At 36.1% G+C, this 27,871-nt stretch overlaps 1 protein-coding gene across 1 annotated transcript; it reads right to left on the reverse strand.

Moving 5' to 3' along the window:
- Positions 1-27,435, reverse strand: SLC25A40 (solute carrier family 25 member 40). The gene is made up of 10 exons (XM_021689698.1): positions 27,339-27,435; positions 25,797-25,856; positions 23,633-23,739; positions 13,597-13,664; positions 11,409-11,533; positions 10,404-10,577; positions 7,321-7,430; positions 6,478-6,559; positions 1,844-1,924; positions 1-1,466 (listed from the first exon to the last, which is right to left on the reverse strand). Exons 1-10 carry the CDS (start codon positions 27,433-27,435, stop codon positions 1,354-1,356), a joined length of 1,017 nt encoding a protein of 338 aa, XP_021545373.1. The 3' UTR covers positions 1-1,353.
- Between the last annotated feature and the right edge of the window lie 436 nt (positions 27,436-27,871).

A 27,871-nucleotide genomic window follows, 5' to 3' on the forward strand; every position in this document is an offset into this window, starting at 1 on the left:
AAAATTTTAAGGTAAATCAACACAGGATAAAGTAAACACAAAAGATTACATACAAACCCTATATAGTTTATTTCTGACGAAACATATGAACTCTTTTCTACTAAAATACAAAATACACTAGAGATCTGTCACCTAACTATATTACTCTATTTTAGGGGAAAAAAACAACAACTTCACATTGTCATAGCATACACACAGACTGCAATAAAGTGCTTTTTCTTATAGGATATAGATCCTGAGAAAATAAATCAAAAACAAAAATAACAGAACATTTCCGTCCGTCCAGCATAGTCCTGTTTCATTCCTACAGCCACGAGCTACATTACTGAGCCATTAGCCTGTAGTGAATAAAGCTGTTTCTTCAAGGAAACAGCGGCCTCTTTAGTCTCTTGATGTAGCATACTAACATGAGATGTGTACAATCAAGGGACATTGTGGAAGTACTTGTGGCTTATATTGTGTTAATCTCAGTGTTGTTAGAAGAAGACAATACATGTGACACCTCGAGAGCTCCACAGTGATACCTGGATTCCAAGACGGCTGAAACCAGGGCCCTTCCCAGGCTGAAACGTTCTTTTTATCACTCTAAATATATGCACGCCCAAGATTCACTGTGCCAGACATTTAACACAATCAGTAAAGATTCCTTCTCTCTTGTAGAAACAGTAGATAATACAGAGTCTTTAGTCACCAAAAATACCTTTATCACATAAACAGTTATATTCTGGTTCATAAAGATAAAACGGCCATACCTTTAGGCGGAGAAATCCTAATACTGGTGAAGCCTTATCACAGCAAGAGGAGGTGTAAAATAAAACAAAAAACTAATGCATTTGAATTAAAGAAAATCTAACAGGTAATTAGATAAATGCGAATAATGTTATTTAAAGACTGCCATCTATTATCTACTTTGTTGGAATACTTAAATATCTATGTGCATGATTTAAGTGTGTGTTAGAGACAGGCATTTTTCTTCTAGACTCTGAACATCATTCAACACACAATTCAAAATGTTCTGATATATCTGACACAGTCCCAATGATGTTATACCGAAATCTATAATATCAAACTCTCAGAGATTATCACTTTCAGTGCTAAGGAATAATTTTTCTTTTCTTTACAGGAACATTTAATGGTGTGACTTCTGGAGTATCTTTTTCAATATCTCAAAAATCAGACTAACAATTTATTTTAAAATTAGGGTTATGATTCAGAGGCAAAGTAGAAATTACTGCTCATTTAATAAGAAAGAAATATATAAAATAATTTTAAGATAATGGTAAAGAGTTCTTGCCTAAGAGTCTCCACCTTATTATTTGGCTTTGGTTGTTAATTCAAGTTGAAACAGCATCACTAGTATTGTTGTCTTCGAGCATTTTGCTTTTGGAAAAAAGCCTTCCCAAATTCATAGGTACTGATCATAATAGCACAAGCAGGAGCAATTTTAATTAAACGGGGAATGAGACCTGAAAAGAGAATAGAAGAAAAATCAGAACAAATTTTACCTTATGTTTAAAAAATGTAATTTTTTAAAAAGATTTTATTTATTAGACAGCAAGACAGCACGCGCACGCATCAGCAGAGGGAGAAGCAGACTCCCGGCTGAGCAGGGAGCCCGACACCAGGCTCCATCCTGGAACTCCAGGATCATGACCTGAGCTGAAGGCTTAACTGACTGAGCCACCCAGGTGTCCCTAAGATGTTTGCTTTCATATCATAAATGTGGTATGTTTTCATAAATGGGGAATGTTTTCAATAATTCCTGCTTAAAGTTAATTTAGGAAGATGACAGATATAAAAGTAACCATTTTATTCAACAATTTGGTAAAGCATGTATTTTTACCTGTAAATAATCCTGCAAATCCATTCTTAGCAACAATGTTCTTCATGATAGTCCAGGTTGACATAGGCAAAGGCACAGAAACTAAATGTTAAAGAAATGATACATTATAAATTATCACTTAATAACTTCTAATACACATAAAAATGTTTATGACCTTTGGGCATGTATAATCATTATAATAAGAACAGATCTATTCACCTAAAATTTACCCAAAATCTTATTTCTAACAATTGGATTCATTAAAAAGAAGAATTAGAAAAAGGTCTTAACTTTAAGGTGTATACAACTGGATATAATCAAGGACGAATATGCAGATGGATTCTCTGAATTAAGTTTCTTAAGCTTGGTGGTGGGTAGTATCCTTTATACATATTTCCATGCCTTAAAATGAAAAATTTAAAAGATGTGTAGAAATTTTCATGGGGTTCTCAAAGCCAAACAGAAGCCCTGATAACCATTTTTCATTAAATTTTTATTGCACATCTTTAAAAAAATGTTTTTTTCCTAAGAAGTTCTGAAAAGAATAGCTCATTCTCCCTAGGGAGGTCTGTCTGCCTTTATTAAAACCTTTCTGAATAGATGTGCCAGTCTCTCTTTTTTTTTTTTAAAGATTATTTATTTGACAGAGGAGAGACGCAACGAGAGAGGGAACACAAGCAGGCGGAGTGGGAGAGGGAGAAGCAGGCTCCACTCTGAGCAGGGAGCCCGATGCGGGGCTCAATCCCAGGACCCTGGGACCATGACCTGAGCCAAAGGCAGACGCTTAACGACTGAGTCACTCAGGTGCCCCTAGATGGGCCAGTCTTGATATAAATTATATCAATCTTGTCTCCTCCAAAGGGCAGACTTAGCCTTTTTTTAAAACAAAATTCTGCATTTTTATAAAATTTGGTAAAAAAAAATATTTCAAACTGTACAGTCACTAGAAGTACATTTGGCATCTCCAGCCTTTAATTAACAGTAACGTCTCTCTTATTTGCAGCCACTCAAATATCTGAAAGTAAAAAACTATTTTTTAAAAACAACAAAAATAGATGTCACTGATGTTCAAACATACAGCTATGAATGAGCTATTCATGCACAAAGTCTACTTACCTTCATTTTACACAGTGATTCTAAGCAGCTGCCTTAGGCCACAGATTACTAGATGCAGTAAGTAAAAAAGGAGTCTGCTAGGAAGCAGGCACACTACCACGTGAACACTGTGACAGCTGACACACTGAGGTTGTCAAAGTCTTGGTTTGAGATCAGCTGGATGAGAGGCAAACACTGCTACAGTAGCCTCATTAGCTGCTCAGAGCTGCATTTATAAGACTATGATAGTCAATATGAACGTGGATGACAACTCTGAGTCCTTCAGAAAGATTAAGCTCTGTATTATTTAGCATGCCCAGGGAAAAAAAGAAAAGGTTGGAGAAAGAGAGCTTTCAAAAATGGCTTTTTAGAATTTTACCACTTAATGGCATGGGCTCATTATCTCAAATCTCATTTGTAGAAATACCAGATTCTCTGACCCATGAAGATAAATGAGGCTTTGTCATTTATTTAAGATGCTATATGATCAATATAAATCTGTAAGTATAAAGATAATAACTATACTATAGCAATCCAACAGGAAGGAGACATTTTTGAAACCAAGAACAAAGTATTTATGAATGAAATTTAACTTTCTAAAGAAAGTTAATGACAAAAATTTTATATTACAAGTCGGCAACTTCTTCATGTTTAAATTATTCCATTTACATTTTGGAAACAAATAGTGAAAGAAAGGAAGCCAAGTAGCCAGGTATTTCTGATACTGTAGAATTCAAGACCCAAAGTGGTCCCTATTTAAATAGCAGGGTACAATCAGTGCCTGAAGAGAATGGACAGAAAGCATTACCAACTGAAGGTAAGCCTGGGGTCACACTCTAATCGAATCTCCAAAGTATCTCCTGCCTAAAGTTCCAACACTCTAGAGCTATTCCTACAGGTAATAAGTAACTTCTTACATTGTAAGGAAACACTGTTTGGTTATTTCATATTTCAAGCATAGACAACAATAAAAGAAACACTCATTTACTGACCATCCACATTTATCAAATCCTAGCAATTATACAGCAAATATATTCCCTCTCAGTATTCTTCTTCCTATCTCCTGAGAGGTAACCACTCTCTTGTCTTTCTTTTTTCCTTTATCTTTCTCATGCTTCTGTTTAAACTTTATTACATCTGAACATATCCATAAATAATATATACTCTTGCTTTTCATGCTCTTAAACTTTGTATAAATGCTATCACACTACACATTTATACGTTAGGATTATCTATATTGGCAAGTACAGCTATATTTGATTTATTTTTTATATGGATTATCACAGTTTGCCCATTTCCTTGCCAGGGACTATTCTGGTGATTTCTACCTTTTTGGGATTAAGAATCCTTGTACACGCGCAGACGTTTCTCTAGGGCACATATCAAAGGTGGAACTGCTTGTTCAAAGAGTCTTTCTTGAGACTGCCAGATTATTTTCCAAATTTAAGACTCTCACCTGCCTGGCATGAGCATTCCCACCAACAACCCAGTGCATATCAAATGTCCTCTCACTGCCCTTGTGGTTGGCATCGTCCTCATGACTACTAAGACGGAGCTTTTCTTCACAAATTTGTCACATATAACCATTTTTTAATGGTTTTAAAATTTCTGTTGAAGTATTTTAAAATACTGAATATGTTCATAGAAAAAAACTTGAACTGTCGAAAACAGGTGGATCTGAGCTAGGTTTAAAAAGCTGAAAGGTGACATTAAATTTTTTTAAATTATAAATGATGGACTCATAAGTGAGGAAATAGTTATCTCTATTATGAAATCTGGCACTCACTACATCCTAATATGTTTCTTTTCCATTACATTATGAGCTGTTTGAGGACTTAGAGATGGCCTCACTAGTCTGTATAGACCAGCATGGTGCACTCGAATCAGGAGTCGACTAATGGATGGAAGACATGGTCAAAGTGCGCTGCTACAGAGATCATATTCTTACAAGGAACTCAGCATCATTCTCTATAGAACACTTCTTATTTTTCTTTTTGCTTAGAGATAATGGATTTGGTGTAGCTGAGCTACAGAGTGGAGAAAGCCTCCACTCTTTGGTGGGGTAAATAATATATGATAAAATGAGAAAAAATATGGGCTGTTTATCACTCAAATCAGAAGTGTAGTTTGCAGGAAAAGCGTATCTTGGTAAATATACCTGGTTCGTAGCTGAAGCAGAGTAACAGGTAAAAGTGACCAATGATAATCATACAAAATTAAGACCTAAGGCTTATTTAAGGTTTCTCCTTTGGGGTTTATTGGAGAAACACTAGAAGAAAACCAGTTGATAGGTAAGAGTTGAATCTAGTGAAAGAAGATGCCTCCTTGACGCCAGTCTCAAGGGGGATGTACAATCACCTAGGGAACATTTTCAGAATACACAAGTTAGAGCCCCAGATTAGGTCTATTAAATGACAGTCCATTGGTGGTGGTGCCCAACTTTAGATGTAATGAAAAAGCACCCCAGGTGCCTCCAGTTAAGTGGCTCTCAAACCTTAGTGAGCATCAGAATCTAACTGTAGAGATTCCCATCTTTTCCTTCACTATCGCCATGAGTCATGAATCACACCAAAGAGCATATTCCTACTATATTAAACACTTCACATAATATTGAGGAAACAGGCATTCTGATGAGTTGGAAGGGAGAATAAAACAAAATAATTTTGAACTATCAGGGGAGAATAGATAAGCTGAGGCAGCTAGAAGGGTCCCACCCAAAACGGAAGTGGTAAGAACCCTGATAATAAACTTTGTTACTTTCCAGGTTTTAGTTAGCTCTTATTACAATAATGGACTAGGAGTCTGGAAAGTCAAGGACAAAGTAGTCATTAATATTCATCAGATTCAGTTGTTTGTAAACAGTGTTTCTTTCAACAATTATAATACCTATTTTACCTGTATGCAGAATATGCTGGTGGGTTTGAACACCAGAACAATTTATTAACATTATTATAATAGATTTATCAATCACGAGGTTTACATGATACACTTTTGTAATAGATAATTTCCAAAGGATTTGCCACCCTTTCTGTAGATAATAAATAATGACAGAAGGAATCTAGCAGAAGCACCTTAGAGTGCACTTTTGTTCTAGAAGAAATTACAGGTTATAAAGAGGTAAACATAGGATAACAGGTAGGAAAAAAACGTATCAAAAGGAAGGGAAGCTAAAAAATGTTATGAATGAAATGTATACAACAAACTAATGAAACAAAACACACCAAGAGAAAAAGGGTTCCCACTAATTTCCTATCCTTCACCCTAATTTGTCTAGATTTATTTGAAAGAATAGTTATCTAATATAGTACGTAGTTTTCTCTTTAGCAGGTACAAGACTTAACTGATGGCAGGCAAAATATATAGATTTTTAAATTTCTTAAGTTTTGAAGGGGGTTGAGAGTATTTTTTTCTCTGGGCATTCCATTCTAACAGTATATTAGTTTCAATTAAAGCAGCAGAGGAAAAAAAATCTTATTTTTCTTATTTAGATAGTCCCATCTGGAAAGAAAAACAAAAACAATCATGGCATCTTGAAAATGTTTTAAATTACTTAAACTTACTTTTATGACTTTCATATGTCCAAAGTTGAGTCTGCTTTTGTGTTTTTACCACATCGAATGGCAAAGTTGCAACAGCTGCAAACTATCAAAAAGTACAATTAATTTAAATCTAATTTTTTCTTAATATTTTTATATTCTTCTAAGTAGCACATTATTGAAGGATAAAGAATGGAATCATAACTAAACTGAAACTTAAGATGAAACCAGACATATTCAAAGAGAAGTTTTCATTTGGTTCCAGTAGGTCAGCACCTCACTCTAGGTCATCACAAATTCATTTTGTAAGTATGTGGAAATAAGAAAACTCTGTGGCCAAGATCATGATGATATGAACCTGCATAAAAGACCACTACACAGCTTTACATTATGTGGAGGAGTGGAAACAGTGAACTCTCTACTACCTAAAAATGGTCATTTGAGATTCCTCCCTTCTGACTCTAATTTCTTTTTTTTTTTTTTTTTAAGATTTTATTTATTTATTTGAGACAGAGAGAATGAGAGACAGAGAGCATGAGAGGGGGGAGGGTCAGAGGGAGAAGCAGACTCCCTGCTCAGCGGGGAGTCTGCTTCTCCCTTTCCCCCTCCTCCCACTCATGCTTGCTCTCTCTCTCTCTCTTTCCCTCTCTAAAATAAATAAATAAATAAAATCTTCAAAAAATAAAATATTTAGTGGCTAAATAATTTCCTCAAAATAGGATAGTCAATACTTAGAAAATTTTTAAAGCAGTGCAGCCCAAAAGTGATACCTCAATAGATAGGAAATGCTATATAATCTTTCATTCTGTTTTAATAAGACAATTACCATTATTCTGGAATATTAACAAGAAAAGAATATCAACTTACAGAACCAGACAATGCCCCTGAAGTAAAGTTGATCATAAATGTTGGTTCATATAAACCAGATTTCGCACACAACCACTTCTTTAAAACTTCATAGTTATACCAGTACATTGCTATAAAAACAGAAAATGAAATGAACACATAATTTAGAAGTGAAATGGGGACTTTAAATATATAAGGTTATATATTAAAGGAAAAGGGAAAGTCTAACCCTGATACATCCTACTTTCTGCTTGGACACACATACTAGGTGAGACTGAAAAATTCAAGGAAAAAAAATGGAACCAAGTCCTCAGAAATATTCTAGCAGCCTTATAAACAAATATACCACAGTAAAATAGGACTTTAATTCTAGAACCTGACAAGGACAATAGAAGAAAGGACAACTATAATTCAATCTCATTCATTAACACAGGTATAAAAATTCTTAAAAAAAAGGTAACCAAACCCAGAAGTATTTCATAAAACATCATATACTATGACTAAATTGGGTTATCATAAGAGGAATGCAAAGGTAGTAAATGTTAACAAACCCTTTAAATGCGAAACACCACATTAAAAGAATCATGGGATCATCTAAAATTGATGGAAAAGCATTTCATAAAATTCAACCCATTTTCATTTTTAAAGCAAAGCAATTTCTTCGAAACCTTGAGATAAAAGGAAATTTCCTTAACTAGAATAAGGATATACATCAAGAACCCTTAGCAAAAGTAATTAATGGTGAAACAGAATTATTTCCTTAAGAATGAGAAAAATGATAGGGATGCAACATCATTGCTATTATTCAAAACTGTCCTAGGAAGCATAGTAAGATACGAAAAAAATAAAAGCTCTGTTAATTAAAAATGGAGAAACAAAATAGTTACAATTTACATATTTATGTCTATATAGGACATCCAAAAGATAGGCAAAGTAAAATTAATAATAGTTTTAAAAGTAGCTGAATATTAAATATAATCTAACAGGAAAATTAATTTTAACACTGCACTGGCCTAAGATTTGGAATTTTTATTTTAATAGAGCTTTTAAAATAGCTATCAAAATTGGAGGTGGGTATAACTATAAGTAAATCTTAAAAAAAGGTTGTATATAATATTTATGAAGAAAAATTTAAAACTCTACTAACACACTTTAAAGAAAAATTATATAATAGAGATGACATGCTTGGGGAAAAAAATAAGGTAACATCAAGATTTTTAATAATGCACCAGTAGTTTAGACAACACCAGTATCAGCATAGGCTCAGACAAACTGACCAGCAGAACAGGTGTATGCATGCGTGAGGCTCTGATGGGTAACCCTGCAAATCCCTGGAGCAAGTGTGGTGATTCATAAATGATGCTGGGACAACCATCCATCCATATGGGGGGGGGGGATAAAGTTGAACATTTATCTCAGTTCTTAACTGCAAATCAATTACGGATAAATGGCTAATGAAATGGTGTGCAACCTCATCAATAGGCAGGCAAATATATAAGTTAAAGTGAGATACCACTTTAAATTACTAGAGAAACAAAACTTAAGAGCTTTGACAGTAAAAGTACTGGTGAGGGTATGAAATGAACAGGAAGCTGGTAGGTGTACTGATCTATATAGTCACTTTAGAAAAGAATCTGACATTATGTAATAATTAAAATGTATATATTTATGTGAACTAGCAAATTGAATACTGGAGAAATCCTTGTATGTGTACACCGTCTATTAAAAATATTCACAATAGCACTTTGTTTACTCATAAATGAGTAAAAATGAAAAAGTTTCACATAAAAACAAAAATGAAACTTAAGATTTTTGAGTAAAATAAGCACTTTTTAAAGCTCAAAAATAGGGGCGCCTGGGTGGCTCAGTGGGTTGGGCGTCTGCCTTCGGCTCGGGTCATGATCCCAGGATCCTGGGATCGAGCCCCACATCGGGCTCCCTGCTCAGCAGGGAGTCTGCTTCTCCCTCTGACCCTAACCCCTCTCCTGCTCTCTCTCTCATTCTCTCTCTCAAATAAATAAATAAAATCTTAAAAAAAAAAGTAAAGCTCAGAAATAGGCAATACTAAGTAACATACTGTTTGGCAATAATACACATGTAAAACTATTTTTTAAAAATCAAATGAATGATGAAGTTCAGTAGAGTGGTTACCACTGGAGATGTTGACAGTGGAGGTGAATGAATATATGTGGTTTCATGATTTAAAAAATTGCAGTGTTCTCGTTCAGAGATTGAATGGTGACCTCACAAGTGTTCGTTTTATTAATATACTTCATAATTTATACTACGTTACTTCTTATGTGTCAAATATCATATAAAAAAATGAAGAAAAATAATTGGCCTAGGAATCTGTATTTTTAAATCACATAACTAAACACAAAAGGCTGAAGAGGAATACTAATGGAAAGGGCAAGATGCATAGAGATGTGAAGAGAGCACAAGAAAAGGATTAATTCGAAGGGGAAAAAAAAAGGAATTTTGAAGCATGCACATTTTATAAGTTGTTTTGCACTTTTTCATGATTTTCTCCCTCCTTCACAATTCAATAATTAGTACAATCTCCTCTCTGATTTATAATAGTATTTTACAGGATACTCATTTAAAGGGGAAGATTTTTATCTCTAATAACTGAAAAAGTAGAAATCAATATAATTCACAGGAGCTCTTAAACATTTTATATTTTGATTTGTAGTAGTTCACTTACCTTAGTAATTATCGCATTTAGGGTAATGTTAAAGGTAGTTTGTTTTATCTAAATGTGAATATATACTGATTAATAGCTTTAAAAAAATGAAACAGAAGGAAAACAGAAAGTCAGGCTTGAATTAGAAACTACTCGTCCAATAAAGACTCCTAAAGACATGAGGGCCCAACACTGAACTAGGAATTTGTGGTCACCAAAGAAGATAACTTACCTTTAGCCTTAAAGGGCTTCAAATTTACTTAATTTAAAAGCGATATATATAATGAATCATTGAACACTACATCAAAAACTAATGATGTACTATATGTTGGCTAATTGAATAAAAAATAAAAAAAATAAAAGTGATATATACATAAGACAACGCTACCTAAAATTTAGCAGATACTAAGATAAATCCTACCTGAGAACGGTACATCTCTAAGAATGGTAGGAATCCAGCCCCTCCAAAGGGAAATCCAACCATCTTCAGATACCTTCTTGCTGACAAATCGATGCAATTCTTTGTAAGAAAACTTCTTAGATTGCATCTTGGTTCTAATCAATTCTAATGGACTTATCACAGTTACTGCACCAACTAATATAAACAAGCAAATATAACAAAACAAAAACAAAGCCATGTACTATGCAAACACACATGCAAAAATATTTCATGCATTTTATATATGTATCTTTCATTCTGAAATGTCTGCAACCCTTAAAATCAAATATCTAATGATGCCAACATATTGGTGCACATTTTTTTTTCCTTGATAAAGGTATTTCTTAAAAGCCTGCTTTCATATAACTTATTCTTTCTGGTTTCAACTCTTTGTTTTTAAGATTTTATTTTTTTTTAAGTAATCTCTACACCCAGCATGGGGCTCGAACTCACAACCCCAAGGTCAAGAGTCGCGTGCTCCACCAACTGAGCCAGCCAGGCACCCCTGGTTTCACCTCTTTCACGAGCAGTTCCAGAAATATTCCACATCAATTAAACTACTATAAAACCTCACTCCCACAGCACAGAGAAAAATATCTTTCTGTACAGATGCAAATTTCCTTCTCATTAAACTCTGAATCCCAGAGTTATCTATAAGGAAAAGGATTCAGGACTTGGGCATCAATTTGACATCAACTTGACATCTGATATCTGACATCTGATGTCATTCTAAAATCTAGAATCTAAAGTCTAAACTCTCTGTCCAAGATTCAATAGGGATGGCTTGATTCCATCTTATTCTGATGGCAATCGTTACATACTATATGACTAGAATTCTAGAGTATAGGTATTAACAAATTAGTACAAGCTACAATGCAAAATGCACCAACACTCTGCATTTTCTACAAAATTATCTGTGACTGTCGAAATTGTAAAAGAAGTTTTAAATAGAAATCAAAATGAAAATACAGTAAGTTTATTACTTACATCTGGCAACAATTCCGGCAATAATTGGTATATGACTTTCATTTTCTCCTAATTTTGATCTCAGGAGAGCAGATAATTGATCATAGCAGGTAAAATAAATAACTGTGGCAGGAACTGCCATCACTCTGTTCGAAAAACACCAACAAAAAGATTTATACAAAACTGTCAAAAGGCTTAAATGTATTATTATTAAATATAAGCTAAAATCCTTATATTGTATATAAGCTGAAAACCGTAACAAATCAGCCAATTGAGATCGATTTTTCTTTTATTTTAAAATTATTAGTGTTTAATTTAGGCAACAAAAAGGTGTACAATAGTATCTGCCCTATAGTTTAGAGTCTAGTTGTAAAGATAAGTTACAGAGCACTTGCTCAGGTCATAAATAGGAAAAGACTAAAGACTACCTCCTTGATTTGTTCTATTGTTTCTGGTCTCCCAAAAATCTTCCTTCCTAATTACATTCACTGTAATATGAAAATCCCAGAAGTAAAAAATACAAGAGCATTTGTAAAATATTTTTGAACTTTGGAGAGAGCATCATACCTGCTTGTATCTAGAAATAAATTACAATTAATGTTGCCAGAATATATATAGTTTTGAGGAAATTCCAGTGACATATTCTTTCAAATGAAATCATCAAAAGGGAATTATTAATAAAATTAAACACAAAGTTGCAGGCACTGTCATGTTATACATATTAATACAACAAGAAACCAGTTTATGTTTATGGTCTGACTAAGGGACATTCACAGACCATACTTTGAAATGCCTATTGTTCCATAGTGAAGTCTGATGATGAGAATTTAGAAATAGAATTGACTGCCAGGTCTTGGATCAGCCACTAACTTGATAACCTTAGGCACTGTTTAAAATGTATGCCTCAGGGGCGCCTGGGTGGCTCAGTCATTAAGCATCTGCCTTCGGCTCAGGTCATGATCCCGGGGTCCTGGGATCGAGCCCTGCATCGGGCTCCCTGCTCAGTGGGAAGCCTGCTTCTCCCTCTCCCGCTCCCCCTGCTTGTGTTCCTTCTCTCGCTATCTCTGTCAAATAAATAAAATCTTAAAAAAAAAAAAAAGTATGCCTCAAAGTGACTAACTGCTCCACAAAAAAGATACATTAAAAAGAAATGAAGCAAAAAAAGGTATTACTTGGGATTTTTACATTCAGCCTTACTAGTTTATCATATTAACTCATATAATAGCTAGTTAGTAGAGAACTTAAATTATCCAAAAAAGGGAAAGTATATATGTCACAGTATCTCTTATAAAAAGTAACACCAAGTTCTTAATTTCTGAAAATGAAAAAAAAAATTATGCTTGTGCACCAAAGACTTAGCAGGCCTGGTTGCTCAAGTCTTCTTTATCTTCAGGGGGACCTTTTGCAGGGATTGACCTTTGGCCAATTCCAAGGAATGTAGCCTTTGGAATATTCCATATAGTAAGGTTTTTTTTTGGTATGTCTGGAGCACAAAATCAACTTGTCTGGGTTGTTTTGTGCAAATGATGTGACTTTGGTAAACAGCTGCTTTTTTTTTTTTTTTTAAAGATTTTATTTATTTGACAGAGAGAGCACACGTAGGCAGAGTGGCAGGCAGAGGGAGAAGGAGAAGCAGGCTCTCTGCTGGTGGGGCTCGATCCCAGGACCCCAGGATCATGACCTGAGCCGAAGGCAGCCGCTTAACCGACTGAGCCACCCAGGCGCCTCTAAACATTTGCTTTCTTTTGGGGGGTCTGGGTCTTGGTAATCACAGGTGGTCACAAAGAAAGAATTTGCCTATGTCATCAATCCCCAATATAAGCACCAGACTCTGCCATCAAACACTTTGCACATGCCACTGCAGTTCAATGCTGGAAGAATAAGCCTGTCCTATGGGATGTCGCCGGAGGGCTCTGGAAGCCTTATGCCTGCCTGGTCAGCTACTGTTGTGCCTTTTCCTTTCCTGATTCTGCTTTGTAGCCTTTCGTTGTAATAAGTCACAGACATGAGTATAACCTTCTTTAGGTCCTGTGAGTCCTTCTAACAAATCATCAAATGTGTGGGTGGTTGTGGGACTCACAAAACAATGCTTCAGAAAATGAAAAAGTCCCAATATTATAAATGCACAATTTTATCCAACCATGCCACTTATAAGGCAAAACAAAACAGCAACCATCATTTAGTGAGAAAATATTAAATTGCAACTTACAAGGTAGGGGGAAGGCCACTCCACAGGGATTTAATGCCCTCATTTCGAACAATTTTCAAAAAGGCATCCTAAAATTATAATAGAAAATAGTAGTCAAAATATATCCTTGAACCGGATATATAAACTTTTTGATAAATGATTGGTACTTTTATTCTTTCAAGCATTTATTTCTAAAATGTGAGCTTCTCAGATTTATGTTATATCCATTCTTAAAAAAAAAAAAATTTTCCTCAACTTTCAAATACAAGTAAAACATTTCTGAATGATACTTGCTGTTCACAGAATAAAATTTATGTTACTCAGCTATAGAGTGTTCTACTTAGGGCTTAGATGCCTAGTTTTTAAAGGATTATTATAAAAAGGAAATTGAGTAATGGCAGAGAATAGGTCAGATTAACTCTCTTGACCAACTACAGAATCTGAGAAAAAATTATTTACACCCAGTACTTGAAATCTCTGGAGAGGAATCAAACTGCAGGTAAAAATCAGCGGGAAGTCTGTTGTTAAAAGACAAAGAACAGGAGTGAGATTTGCAAATTTGCAGCTTTTGTCTGTAGAAGTGGCAAAGAACAGCACATTTACTTGCTTGACATGGCAAACACAGAGTCCAGGCTGACAGAATATTCAGAAACTTAGGTAGGAAAAGGAGGCACTACAGAAGGCACAAGCCCCAAAGTTTGCATACAAAATCAGCCACCAAACTTGGCTCACCAATAAATTATGCAATCCCAGAGCAAGACAACAAAGACGACAGCAACAACAAAAAAGCAGCAGCTAAAGGCTGAGTGGAAATTTCAGCTGCAAACCAACACAGGGGAGCCTGACTTTGGAGTGTGAATCCAGCCAAAGTTAACTGCCTTCTAAAACAAAACGGACTCTTTAGAAGAATATAAAAGAAATCCAGAGTTTTTACAGTGCATCATTCATAATGTCCACTATACAATCAAAATTCCTAAGACATAAAAAGAAACAAAATGTGCCCATACATAAAGAAAAAGTAGTCAAGAGAAACCAACACTGAAATTTCAGATGATACAACTAGCAAGCAAGAATTCTCAAGGAGCTGTTATAAATATATTCAAAAACTTAAAAGATGATATATAGATAATGAATGAACAAATTTGGAATTTCAGCACAGAAACAGTTACCATAAAAAACAGCCAAATGAAAATTCTAAACCTGAAATGAAAAATTCACTAAGTGGGCTTAACAGCAGAAAGGAAACAGCAAGTAGAGTCACTGAACTTGAAGACAGATCTTCAGTCTGAAGGAGGAGGAGGAAAAAGAATGAAGAAAAATGTAGAAGCTCAGGGACCTGATGGGAAACATCAAGTGGTAAAACAGGTTTATTTGGAATTATAGAAGAAAAGAGAGAGAACAGGACAGGAAATAACCTACAGAAATGATGGCCAAAAACTTCCCCAAATATGTGAAACACATCAATTTACAGAGCCCCAAATCAGAAAAGATCCCAAGCAAAATAAAAACAGACAATGAAAACAGAAAAGGAAAAGCAAAACGACAAAACACATCTAGAGAATGGATGAAACAAATGAAAGCTAACTTCTCACAAGACACAGGGAAGGTCCCAAGATAATGTAATGAATGACATGTTTAAGGCGCTGAAAAAAACTAGGCCAGAATTTTGTATGCTGCCAAAATAGGCTTCAAAAATGCTTGACAAAGACATTTCAGTAGAACAAAAACTGAGAGGAAAATCTGCCAAAATACCTGCATGAAAGAAATGCTGAAAAAAAGCTCTCTGGGAAAAAGGTCCACGATGCTACAAAAAGCAACTAAGATCTTCAAAAAAGGAAGGAAGTAAAGAAGAAATGGTAAATATACTGTTATATATGAAAAAAAAATTATTTTTCCCCTTTCTTTTAACTACTTTAAAAGCTATGACTCTTTAAATAAAAAAATTCTAACGGTGAGTTGCGGAATCTGTAATGTACATGAAGCCACAGCACCAAGAAAGAGGACAGAGAGAATGCTGTCAAGAACCATGCGGGGTCTAAGTACATGGACCCTACTTACAAATTACCATGAGAGCTGGCCGAAGGCAAGAATCTCGGGCTGAAGAGGTAATGGACAGTTTATTACTCACAGGAACAGCAGTAGCCAGAATTCTAGCATTTCTGTACCAGTTTCCTGAGCCCCAATTTCCACAGGACACATGAGGGAGTCTGGATGACATCGAACACACAGCGACCTGCATTACAGCAGGGGAAATCTGACCTGCGGGGACCCAAATCCTCTGTAATGGGAGTGAGGACACCTTCCCTTTGCTCTAGAGGGAGACACTGTATCTTCCAAGGTTATTCACTATACAAACATCCTGGAAAAGATGGTAAGGAATATTAAGGGCAGTCAGCACCTTGCTCACAAGATACATAGAAACGTGAAAGACTTGGGAGAATTGTCTCCCTAGAAATGGGAATAGAGAAATCAATGTAATATTATAATTCAACTAATCAAAAAGAAGGCAAGAAAGGAGAAGAAAACCAAAAAGCAACAACAGAGGGAGCAAATAGCAAAAAACAAAGATAGGAGACTGATACCCAACCACGTTAGGAAGTCCTTTAAAGGCAAGTACTAAGTTTTCCAATTAAAAATCAGAGATTGTTGGGGCGCCTGGGTGGCTCAGTCGTTAAGCGTCTGCCTTCGGCTCAGGTCATGATCCCAGGGTCCTGGGATCGAGCCCTGCATTGGGCTCCCAGCTCTGCAGGAAGCCTGCTTCTCCCTCTCCCACTCCCCCTGCTTGTGCACCCTCTCTTGCTGTCTCTCTCTCTGTCAAATAAATAAATAAACTCTTAAAAAAAAAAATCAGAGATTGTCAGAGAGGGGACTAAAAAAAACAAGGCCCAGCTGTATGTTGTCTTGGAGAAAAAGGATGGAAAAAGATACACCTTATAAACACTAGGAGAAAGCTGGAGTGGCTGCATTACTATCAGACAAAAGATTTCAAGATAATGAGTATTACCAGTGATAAAAAGAAACACATTTCATTAAAATAAAATGTATCAGAAAAAGGTATCAAGTATAAATGTATATGTCCCTAAAACATGGCTTCAAAACCCATGAAGCAAACCCAAGAGAACTCAAAGCGAAAAGAAACAAACTGTCAATCGTAATTGAAGATTTTTATATCCTCTTTCAGTGACTGACAGAATTGAAGAAAAAAAATCAGTAAGAATTTAGAAGATCTAAATGAAGTATCAGCCATCCTGACCTGATGGTTTACAGGACACTATATGCCCAACAATTGCAGAATATAGGTTTTTAAAGTGGACATAAAATATTCACCAAGACAGATCATAGTAGGGCCATTAAGCAAGACTCAATAAATTTCAAAAATCTGTAAATTTACAGAGTATATTCCTCTGACTGGAATAAAAGTAGAAATCAGAAACAACAGGATTCTAGAAAATTCCAATTATTAATAAATTAAATATTACACTTCTAAATAACCATGGCAAAAAAAGAAATTACAAGGGAAATTAGAAAATATTTCAACTGACTGATATTAAAAATTGGGATACATCAGGGGCGCATGGGTGGCTCAGTCATTAAGTGTCTGCCTTCAGCTCAGGTCATGATCCCAGGGTCCTGGGATTGAGCCCCACATTGGGCTCCCTGCTAGGTGGGGAGCCTGCTTCTCCCTCTCCCACTCTCCTCTGCTTGTGTTCCCTCTCTCGCTGTCTATCTCTGTCAAATAAATAAATAAAATCTTAAAAAAAAAAAATTGGGATACATCAAATTTAGCACCCTGAAGGACATAGTTGCCACTTCTGTCCTCAGGACAAGAAAAAAGCTCAACAAACTGAAAAATTAACAACTCCTCTTAGATTTATAAAATAATCGAAGTCACAGGGCAAACTGCTACCCTGAAAACTGGATAAACAGATACAGAGACTCACAGCTTACTAGAGTGGAAGCCTGCAATTAGAGCCAATGTTAATAACTACGCTTTAAACTATACATAACAAATTGCTGAAAGCTCAGTGTATATTAACGTGAGGATCAAAAACTGAGGGGGGCCTCTCCACTTTCATGAATTTTAGCTCTAGGAGTCCTACCAGATTCTCACTGTGATGATCAGAGAAAAATCTCCTCCTGCTTCCACCAGGGGAAGGGGAAATGTAACCAGTTTTGAAATATACCCCAAACCTGTATTCTCCTTAATAAAGCCTATACTCAAGGGAAAATATTTTATCAGAGCCTAAACCACTGCAGTTTTACCAAAATCTAACCAACCTGGGGCAAGGGAAACACCCAACTCATGTTCCTAAAGAATAAGACCTAATCACAGAACTATAGAATATTTCTCTTCCTCCATACCTAACACCACATCTCTAGGGCTTTTGTAAAACAACAGAGGATCATAGATTTGACGAACCATAAGCCTCAGATTCTGTGTGAGCAGTCTCTAGGGAAACTCAAAGATAACAGGCAAGACAAAAAAGAGGACACCAGAGGGAATTTTATTCTCTGACAACAAAGCTACGACAAGCAGTTAACACAGCCTTACCTGTAATCAGATAAACATTATCACCTGACAATAAAGCTGCATTGACCTCTGTTTTTTTTAACCCAATACAACATGTGTGGCTTTCAACAAAAGAAATTACGAGTATGCTGAAAAGCAAAAAAACACAGTCTGAAGAGACAGAGCAAGTGTCAGAACCAGATTCATATATGGCAGAGATTTTAGAAGTATCAGACTGGGAATCTAAATAACTAAGATGAATACGGTAAGCATTCTACTGGTAGTGTCAGAGGGGCGGGGGAAGAACAGGGAGGAGTGGGATTACCCCACCAGTGTCCGTGCAAACGATAAGGTAAGCCAGAACTCCCTCTCTGCTCTCAGTCTGTTTGGGCTGCTATAACCAAGTACCTTATAGAAAACAGAAATTTATATCCCACATTTCTGGAGGCTGGAAGTCCCAGATCAGGGTCTCTGATTTCTTACTGTATCAGAACATGGTCGAAGGGCAAGGACGCTCTGGGCCTCTTCTACAAGGTCATTAATTCCTTAGGTCTCTGCCCTCATGACCTAATCACCTTCAGCTCCACCTCCTAATACTATCACTTCAGGCTGTAGGATTTCAACATATGAATTTGGGGTAGACAAGACACAAACATTCAGATCATAGCACCTGTCTAACAGTAAAGAGGTTCTCCACAACACACTGTGTCTGTGGATGCTAAGTGAGAAACCTGAACTTCCAGCTATACCCAGCACTAACAAGGTGGCACCCCTCTTCCTCTGAGGTAAGTGTCAAAAAAGCCAGTTAAAACAGAATGTTTAAATGAGATTCACAATGTAATACGCAAAATTTCCTGGTTTCAATAAAAAAATCACTTGTCATTCAAAGAACCAAGATGTCTAACTAAATGAAAAAAGACAACAGACACCAACAAGATAGAGTATTAAAATTATCTGACGTAGATTTTAAAGGGGTCAACATAAAAATCACTGAATGATCATTTATGAACACATCCAAAACAAATGAAAAATTAGGAAGCCTCAGCAAAGAAATATACACACAAAAACTCTATAAAGATGAAATTCTAAAGTAACGCATAGAAGGGAGGAAAAATAAAACAGCAAAAGAAAACAAAGAGAAGGGGGTGCCTGGGTGGCTCAGTCAGTTAGGCATCTGCCTTTGGCTCAGGTCATGATCCCAGGGTCCTGGGATTGAGCCCCGCATTGGGCTCCCTGCTCAGCGTGGAGTCTGCTTATCCCTCTTCCTCTGACCCTCCTTCCACTCATACTCTCTCACTCCCTCCCTCCCTCTCTCTTTCTCAAATAAAATCTTAAAAAAACAAAACCAAAAAAGGAAATGGCAGGCTGTTAACAATGAGACAACAGGCCCAAAATGGAGTCACTTATGCTAACCCCCACGTCAGCACACTGACATAGTACGTAACCTAACTGCAGTTTCAGCCGCTCCCAAGAACATGACCTTAACCAATGTGTAATTACCAGGTTAGTAATCTGCCTGAGAGACCCCCAAATTCCCTCAAAAGATTGTTACATTGCCTGTAACAATCCACTCTTTGCTAGAATAATAACTTTTTTGCCCCATCTTCTTCTGCCTATAAAAGTCCTCTGCCTATAGTCTCCTCAGAGCTCCCTTCTACTTGCTAGATGCAATGCCGCCCAAATCCTGAATTGTTGAATAAAGCCAATTAGATCTTCAAATTTACTCAGCTGAATTTTGTTTTTTAACGAGGGTTAAGTTCTACAGTACCTGTACTCTATTAAATATAGTCTAAATACATCAACTAAAGATAAAAACTGACAGAGTAGTTAAAAAAAATGACTCAATTTTATGCTCTTACAGGGGAGCAAAATTTGGCACCACAAAATGCAACTCTTTGGCATGTAGATTATTTTAGGCTGAATATTTTCAAGAAACAGAAGCTTCAGGAAGAGCCTTTGACCTTCCCTCTGTCTAAAAGACTTTACAAAGAGGAACTGCTCTAGGAAGGGAGCTATCACCATAGATAACCATAGTGTAATATAAACTAGGTGTGGTAGGGAGGAACCTGTCTGTTAAAATTCCTCTCTGTGTCCCACTGTTTCTGTGTGGCCCAGCACACATCTGTTTGCCAAACATTTACTTTTTCATCTTGCAGTGAATTGTCTTCCTTCCTTGAAACCCCAGACCCTTTCCCCTTTTTAACTGTGGATGACAAATAAACCTCAACTGCCTGCCTATGGGCTACATTTTCTTATAGAGAAATACATACATAGTTAACTTTGATTTTCTCCTGTTAACCCAGTTCATTGTCAACACAGTAAAGATGTTATTTAGGTTTAACACAGTTTCTATAAAAATCTTAGCGAGACTTTTTTATAGATATAAAAACATTATTCTAAAATTTATATGAAGAGACAAAGGAATTTTAGGAATGGTTAAAATAACTTTGAACAAGAAAAATAAGAATAAAGTGGGAGAAATCAGTCTACCTGATTTCAGGGCTTATTATGTTTCTACAGTAATTAAGACTGTGCTACTGATATAGGTAATAGACAAATAAATGAGAAAGAATAAAGAACCCAAAAACAGATCTACCCAGTATGCCTAACTGATTGTGGACAAATGTGCAGAAGCACCTTACTGGAGGAAAGACAGCTTTCAACAAATCCAACTGGATACTCACAGGCAAAATGAACAAAAACAATGAAAAGGTCAACCTCAGATTCATACCTCCTATAACAATAACTCAAAATGGATCAAGGACTTAAATATAAAACATAAAGCTATAAAACTTATAGGAAAAAAACCAGGAGAAAATCTTCCAGTCTAAAGATAAATAAAGCATTCTTAGATTTGACACCTAAAGCAAGAAGAAAAATGATAAACTGAACATCAAAATTAAACTTCAACTCCATGAAAGACCCTGTTTAAGAGGATGGAAAAAAGAGAGAGTAGAAAAAATATTTGCAAATCCACTCTCAAGAGGATTATTGTCTAGATTTTATAAAGAGTTCTCAAAACTTAATAGTAAAAATACAAACAGTTCAATTGGAAAATGGACAAAAGACGTGAAGAGCCATTTCACTGAAGAGGATATACTAATAAATAAGCATATGTAAAGATGTTCGATATCAGTAGCCACTAAGGAAATGCATATTAAAACCACAGTGAGTTATCATTACACATCTCTCAAAACCGCTAAATAAAAATAGTGACAACATCAAAGGCTAGTGAGGATGTGGAGAAATTAGAATAGTTACACACTGCTGCTGGGAATGTAAAATGGTACCACCAGTTTAGAAAACAGTTTCTTAAACTCTAAACATACAACTACCATATGACCTAGCAACTGCACTCCTGGGTATTTATCCCAGAGAAATGAAGACTTATGCTGATAGTATGATTTATAATTAGAAATAATACATTTTGGGGCGCCTGGGTGGCTCAGTTGGTTAAGCGACTGCCTTCGGCTCAGGTCACGATCCTGGAGTTCCTGGATCGAGTCCCGCATCAGGCTCCCTGCTCGGCGGGGAGTCTGCTTCTCCCTCTGACCCTCCTCCCTCTCATGCTCTCTGTCTCTCATTCTCTCTCTCTCAAATAAATAAATAAAATCTTTAAAAAAAAAAAAAAAAGAAAGAATACATTTTGGTCTTTGTCCATGGTTCCTGGCAAACAGTTCCTAAAATCACTGTAATTTCCTAATTAATAAAGAGCAACGGAAGCATCTTTTGTTATAATATTCAGCCTTTTGTTCTCAGTCCTAAAATAGCTCCAGAGAATACAGGTGAAAAGAGTATCTTTTGTTATTCATAATAAATTTGATCAATCACGTCTATATAAGAAAGCCTCCATAAAAATCCCTCAACTACAGGGTCTGGAAGCTTCCAGGTTGGTGAACACATGGAGGTACAAGGAGGGTGACACACCAAGAGAGGGAAGCTCCACACCCACCCCCCCAAGCCTTGCCCTATGCATCTCTTCTAACTGGTTACTCCTGAGTTGTATCCTTTCATAAAAAACTGGTCATCTAGTTAGTAAACTGTTTTCTGGAGTTCTGTGAGCTATTCTAGCAACCCACTGAATCCAGGAAGGGGGTTGTGGGAACCTCTGATTTATAGCCAGTTATCAGAAACACGGGTGACAACCTGGCTTGTGAATGGCATCTGAAATGGGAGCAGTCTTAATGGCGTCAGTATTGACTTAAACTCTAGGATACCTGGTTGGTGTTCACTGATAACTGAGGAATTGCTTGGCACGGAGGAAAAAACCCATATATCTGGTTTAGAAGTGTTGTAAATAGAGTGTTCCCAGAGAAAAACAGTGAGTAGTTTGTTGTTGTTTTAATATTTACTTTCACACAAAAACCCAAGAATGAATCTATGTAGCAGCTTTATTTGTCTTTTTCAAGGTTTTATTTATTTATTTATTTGACACAGAGAGAGGGAGGGAACACAAGCAGGGGGAGTGGGAGAGGGAGAAGCAGTCTCCCCGCTGAGCAGGGAGCCCGATGCGGGGCTCGATCCCAGGACCCTGGGATCATGACCTGAGCCGAAGGCAGACGCTTAACGACTGAGCCACCCAGGCGCCCCTGTAGCAGCTTTACTTGAAACAGCTCAAAACTGGCCACAACCCAGAAAACAAACCGGTACATCAATACCATGGAACTAGTCAGCAATAAAAGGAACAAACTATTGATAAATGCAACAACTTGGATGAATCTCCAGATAATTATGCCAAGTGAAAAGTACTAATTCAAAAATGTTATATATGTTGATTCCATTCTTGAACTGAGAAAATGATATAAATGAAGCACACATTAGTGGCTGCCAGGAGTCGAGGAGCAGCTGAGAGCACAAAGGAAATGGTGGTAGCTGTAACAGGGAAGCAGGACGGATGCTTGTGGTGATGGAACTGTTCTATACCTTTAATGTATCAAAGTCAATATCTGGTTATGATATTGTACTACTTTCATATGATGTTACCTCTGGGGGGAAGGAGGAAAAAGGTACATGGGATCTGTCTTGTATATTTTTCTTAAAATTGCATATTATCTACAATTATGTCAAAATAAAATAGTTTAGGGGCACCTGGGTGGCTCAGTTGGTTAAACAGCCAACTCTTGATTTTGGCTCAGGTCATGAACTCAGGGTTGTGGGAGTAAGCCCAGAGTCAGGCCCCACACTCAGCAGGGAGTCTGCTTGTGGATTTTCTTTCTCTCTCTCCCTCTGCCCCTCCAACCCCCTTGCATCCGTGTAATCTCTCTCTAATAAATAAATAAATATTTTTTTAAAAATAAAAATGTTTAAAAAAATTGACTCTGTTTTTTCTTTCCACATAAAAAAACATGAGAAGATGAAAGTTAATAACAAGTTAATTAAAACCAAAGAAGTACCTCCCTTTTCCTGCCTCAACATCTACGTTCTAACTGTGAATAAGTGTGCTAACTAGATCATGGACTTAATACTCTCCTGCAATTGGAAAATCTTTCATACATAGATTAAATATAAAAACAGAAAACATAATGTGATTATAAATAACAATCTTACCAATGTACCCTGGAAACGTCCTGGTTTCTTATACCATGCTTTGTTGCCTTCCTCTTCACAGACACATAGATGATCCATAAGTCCATTACTATACACAAAATATTTTCCTAACAAAGAAGGTCCCAACAGTCAAAAATTATTTCACATAACTACTATTTTTACAGAGGAACAAGTTCAAAGTACAATGAGTGGACTAGAAGATTATGGAAAGAGATACAACTTTGTTTTCATCTTTTAGGATTAAAAAAACATAAATTGATTTACTTAATGACAAAGCACTGGCCTCTAAACTCAAAGTGGTGAAAGTGAGTAAATTGATGAATTTTATGTTTTCAGAAATATAGTAAGCAAATGCACACAGAAATAAATTCTTTTAGGGTATTTGAGGGAATGCACAAGGAATATAAAGGAGGAAAACCTGTTTTAAAAAGAGAACATGGGTGTACAGCTTCTCCATTTGACAAGAAGAAAACTCTGGTACCCAAGGGAAATTCAGACAAAAATTTTTTTGAACTATACATACATGAAACATACATATACATATATACACACATATATAAACATTTATGCAGAAATCTAATGGATATCTGAAACTTGAGAGTAGATCTTAAAAATTCTCTTCACAAGAAAAAAAATAATTGTGTGATGTGATTGATATCGACTAAACTTACTGTGGTGATCTTTTTGCAATATATACATACATCAAATCATCATATGGCACACCTCAAACTACTACAATGTTATATGTAGATTATATCTCAATTAGAAAAATAGATGATTAAAAAAAGTACTTCTCTATCAATGTAAACAGTGCTATGCTGTCTCTTTCTCTGTATTTATACTGCTCATTCTAGACATTCGTCAGCTCCCAGCTAATTTACTTCAACTTTCCCTAATAGCAACTCTTTCCCATTATTGGACTTACCCTGGCTGCCAAAATTATCTTTTCTGGTCAACCATATTTGTGAGTCTCGTAATACGTAAGTCCAGTGTCTCCTTCTGCTTTTAAGGATTTCTTAAATGTGTAGGAAACTGCTTTCCTTTTAGTCTTCTCTTACAATCCATCTATCCCGTCCTCCATCTGAATTATGAGTGTTGTTCATTCCATCTCAGTACTGTGTTCATCAGAGTGGCTTCTATGTCTGAGCCAACATTCTCACAGTCCAAGCAGTCTGTTTTCTGCTTTTTAAACATGTTTGTAATGTCATTATCTTTATAACACTGTAAAAGATTTATCGAGGAATTGCTATTTTTGCCCATCTAATCAAGATGTATAACTACTGTTTTCAAATTCATATAAACTATACTGTCCAACAATTAACCAAGTTGCCTGATAATCATTTCCTACCACTATATTCAAGCAACAGTTAGATGACTGTTGGATGAATGTTTTAGAATGGGCACAGCTCTTGGACTATGGAGGAAGCTAGATTCTAAGACCCCTATGCTTAGAATTCTGTTCTTACTTGTGAGGCACATACTCAAATATTAAATCATCCTATGCTTTAATTAGGTACATAAAAGTGTTATAACTGTTTTGGGGCACCTGGGTGGCTCAGTCGTTAAGCGTCTGCCTTCGGCTCAGGTCATGATCCCAGGGTCCTGGGATCGAGCCCCACATCGGGCTCCCCGCTCAGCGGGAAGCCTGCTTCTCCCTCTCCCACCCCGCCCCCGCTTGTGTTCCCTCTCTCGCTGTGTCTCTCTCTGTCAAATAAATAAATAAAATCTTAAAAAAAAAAAAGTGTTATAACTGTTTTATATATATTTGTTTTCTGGCTAGAACCCATCATGTACAACTAAGTACTGAAAAAACATTTCTGCATGAGGGGCGCCTGGGTGGCTCAGTTGGTTAAGCGACTGCCTTCGGCTCAGGTCATGATCCTGGAGTCCCGGGATCGAGTCCCGCATCAGGCTCCCTGCTCAGCGGGGAGTCTGCTTCTCCCTCTGACCCTCCTCCCTCTCCTGCTCTCTGTCTCTCATTCTCTCTCTCTCAAATAAATAAATAAAATCTTTAAAAAAACAAAAACAAAAAAAAACATTTCTGCATGAGTATAAGGAGGTATGAACTTTTAAAAATTAACCAAAAAAAATTATTCAAATAAAAATGAATAAAGTAAAATTTAAAATCCTATTGTAACATTTCCAGGATAACTAGTACACATACCTTTGGAGAATGGGTTGTTTTGGGCTTGGAGTCGAATTTTAACAACATCGAGGGGTGTCACTATGAAGAAACATAAATTTTAATTAGGAAGTGATACCTGTAAATTGTACAGACATTTGTCCAAAAATCACAAAATATGTCAAATCAATCCCTCTTCATGACTATATAATAAGTAAGGTTATTTATCTTAAAATGGTTTTAAATGTAACATTCTCATTTTTTGCCCTTGAATTCTGTTTAGAGGATCAATGAGAAGACAATGTAATTACTTCTCTCATGACTACTAAACTGTTATTTATTATATTTCTATAATAATTCCATTAGCATTAAAACTAAAATACTAGTATTTTAAAGAAAATACATCATCTAAGGTAAAGAATAAATGTTTTGGAAGTCTATTTAAAAATTTGAGAATAACTGCATTACAAGTAATCAGTAATCAAACAATATTAGTCTTCCTCATCTGTTAAATTCAGCTGTATCAAATAAAAACTATACATAATGAAGATTTGAGTAAGCCAGCCATAAATCATCTTTACTACCACACAGTGTTACTCCATTCAGGAATAGCACAGTAAAGGAGAATGGTTTTAATTTGTATGCTATTTTATTCAAGTAGGAAAAAAGTGCCAAAAGGTGGTTCTAAGAAAACTTTTCCTCATCTGAGAATGAGGAGGTCATATTAGATGATCTCTAAAATCTTTACAACACTAACATTCTGACCTGAAGTAAGATACTACACTCGAAAGCAATACGTTTGTTTGTTCTAATCATCTATCTTATTTAAATAAACTAGCCAACTTAAAAACTATCACCTAGGGCGCCTGGGTGGCTCAGTTGGTTAAGCGACTGCCTTCAGCTCAGGTCATGATCCCAGGGTCCTGGGATCGAGTCCTGCATCGGGCTCCCTGCTCTGCGGGGAGCCTGCTTCTCCCTCTCCCACTCCCCCTGCTTGTGTTCCCTCTCTCGCTGTGTCTCTCTCTGTCAAATAAATAAATAAAATCTTTAAAAAAAAAAAAAAACTATCACCTAAGTCATTTGTCTTTCTCTAAAAGAAATGGACCATAAAAAACAAAAATGCGGCCCAGAGGAATTTAAGAAATTCACTGTTAATGCAAGCAAAAGAAAACATAATTTGTATTTGTTTCTATTATAAGCTGCCCAAATTCTGTATTATTCACTATACTAATATTTTATTCTATCTTCTTGTTTTCTATTTTTAAAAAGGCTAATAGAGTCATAAAAGGTCAATATTGATAGGAACCTCAAAGAACTCCTGGTCTCAGCCCCTACTTCTATAGATGAAAAATGAAATTCAGAGAGAAGCAGGGACTATCCCAAAGTGCACTCAGCCTGAGAATGGCAAAGCAAGGGATAAAATTCAAGTCTCTTGAATCTCCGTCCAGGGTTCTTTTCATGTTATCATGCTCATGGAGAGAGAACATGATGCAGCATGAATGATAATTTTAGATTTATTTCACAGATGGTAACCTCAAATGGCAATCATTCAGTTACATAGCTACAATAGTAACATTATTTTACCCATTAGTGAAGTCAGTATAGCTCCAGTGCAAGAAGCGAGCATTTGCTGAAGAGGTGTCACTTTGATAATCTGTGGCCCCTCTGATTCAGGATCCATATTTTTAACTGACTGAAGAAAAATCTGTTAAGGAAAAGATGTAAAATAAAAGTTTAATGAAAATGCCCTTAAGTTTGATTGCTATAAATTAAATAAACTATAAAAACAACAACCAGTATTAGTATCGAAGCACGTTGTTGACCAGTATCAAAAATAAATACTTAAGTTCTATACAAAGGCAATACACAACTATCATTAATAAAATATGTACTCTGATTTTCTAAAAACAACAATGCACTTCAGCTGTGTGAGCAGCAACATATTTGTAAGACAGGTAAGAGAGCAAAAAGAAAACAGACTCTGGCCATGTAAGAGAATGAAGGCACCTACCTGACCAGTAAGTCTCAGAATTTGTGCATTTAGCCTCAGGAGAACTACTCAGATACTCTAATGGACAGTTAGCAAATATATCACTATTTGTACTGCATACCAAAAG

This window comes from Neomonachus schauinslandi, chromosome 12 (assembly GCF_002201575.2).
Source record: "Neomonachus schauinslandi chromosome 12, ASM220157v2, whole genome shotgun sequence".
NCBI lineage: Eukaryota > Metazoa > Chordata > Mammalia > Carnivora > Phocidae > Neomonachus > Neomonachus schauinslandi.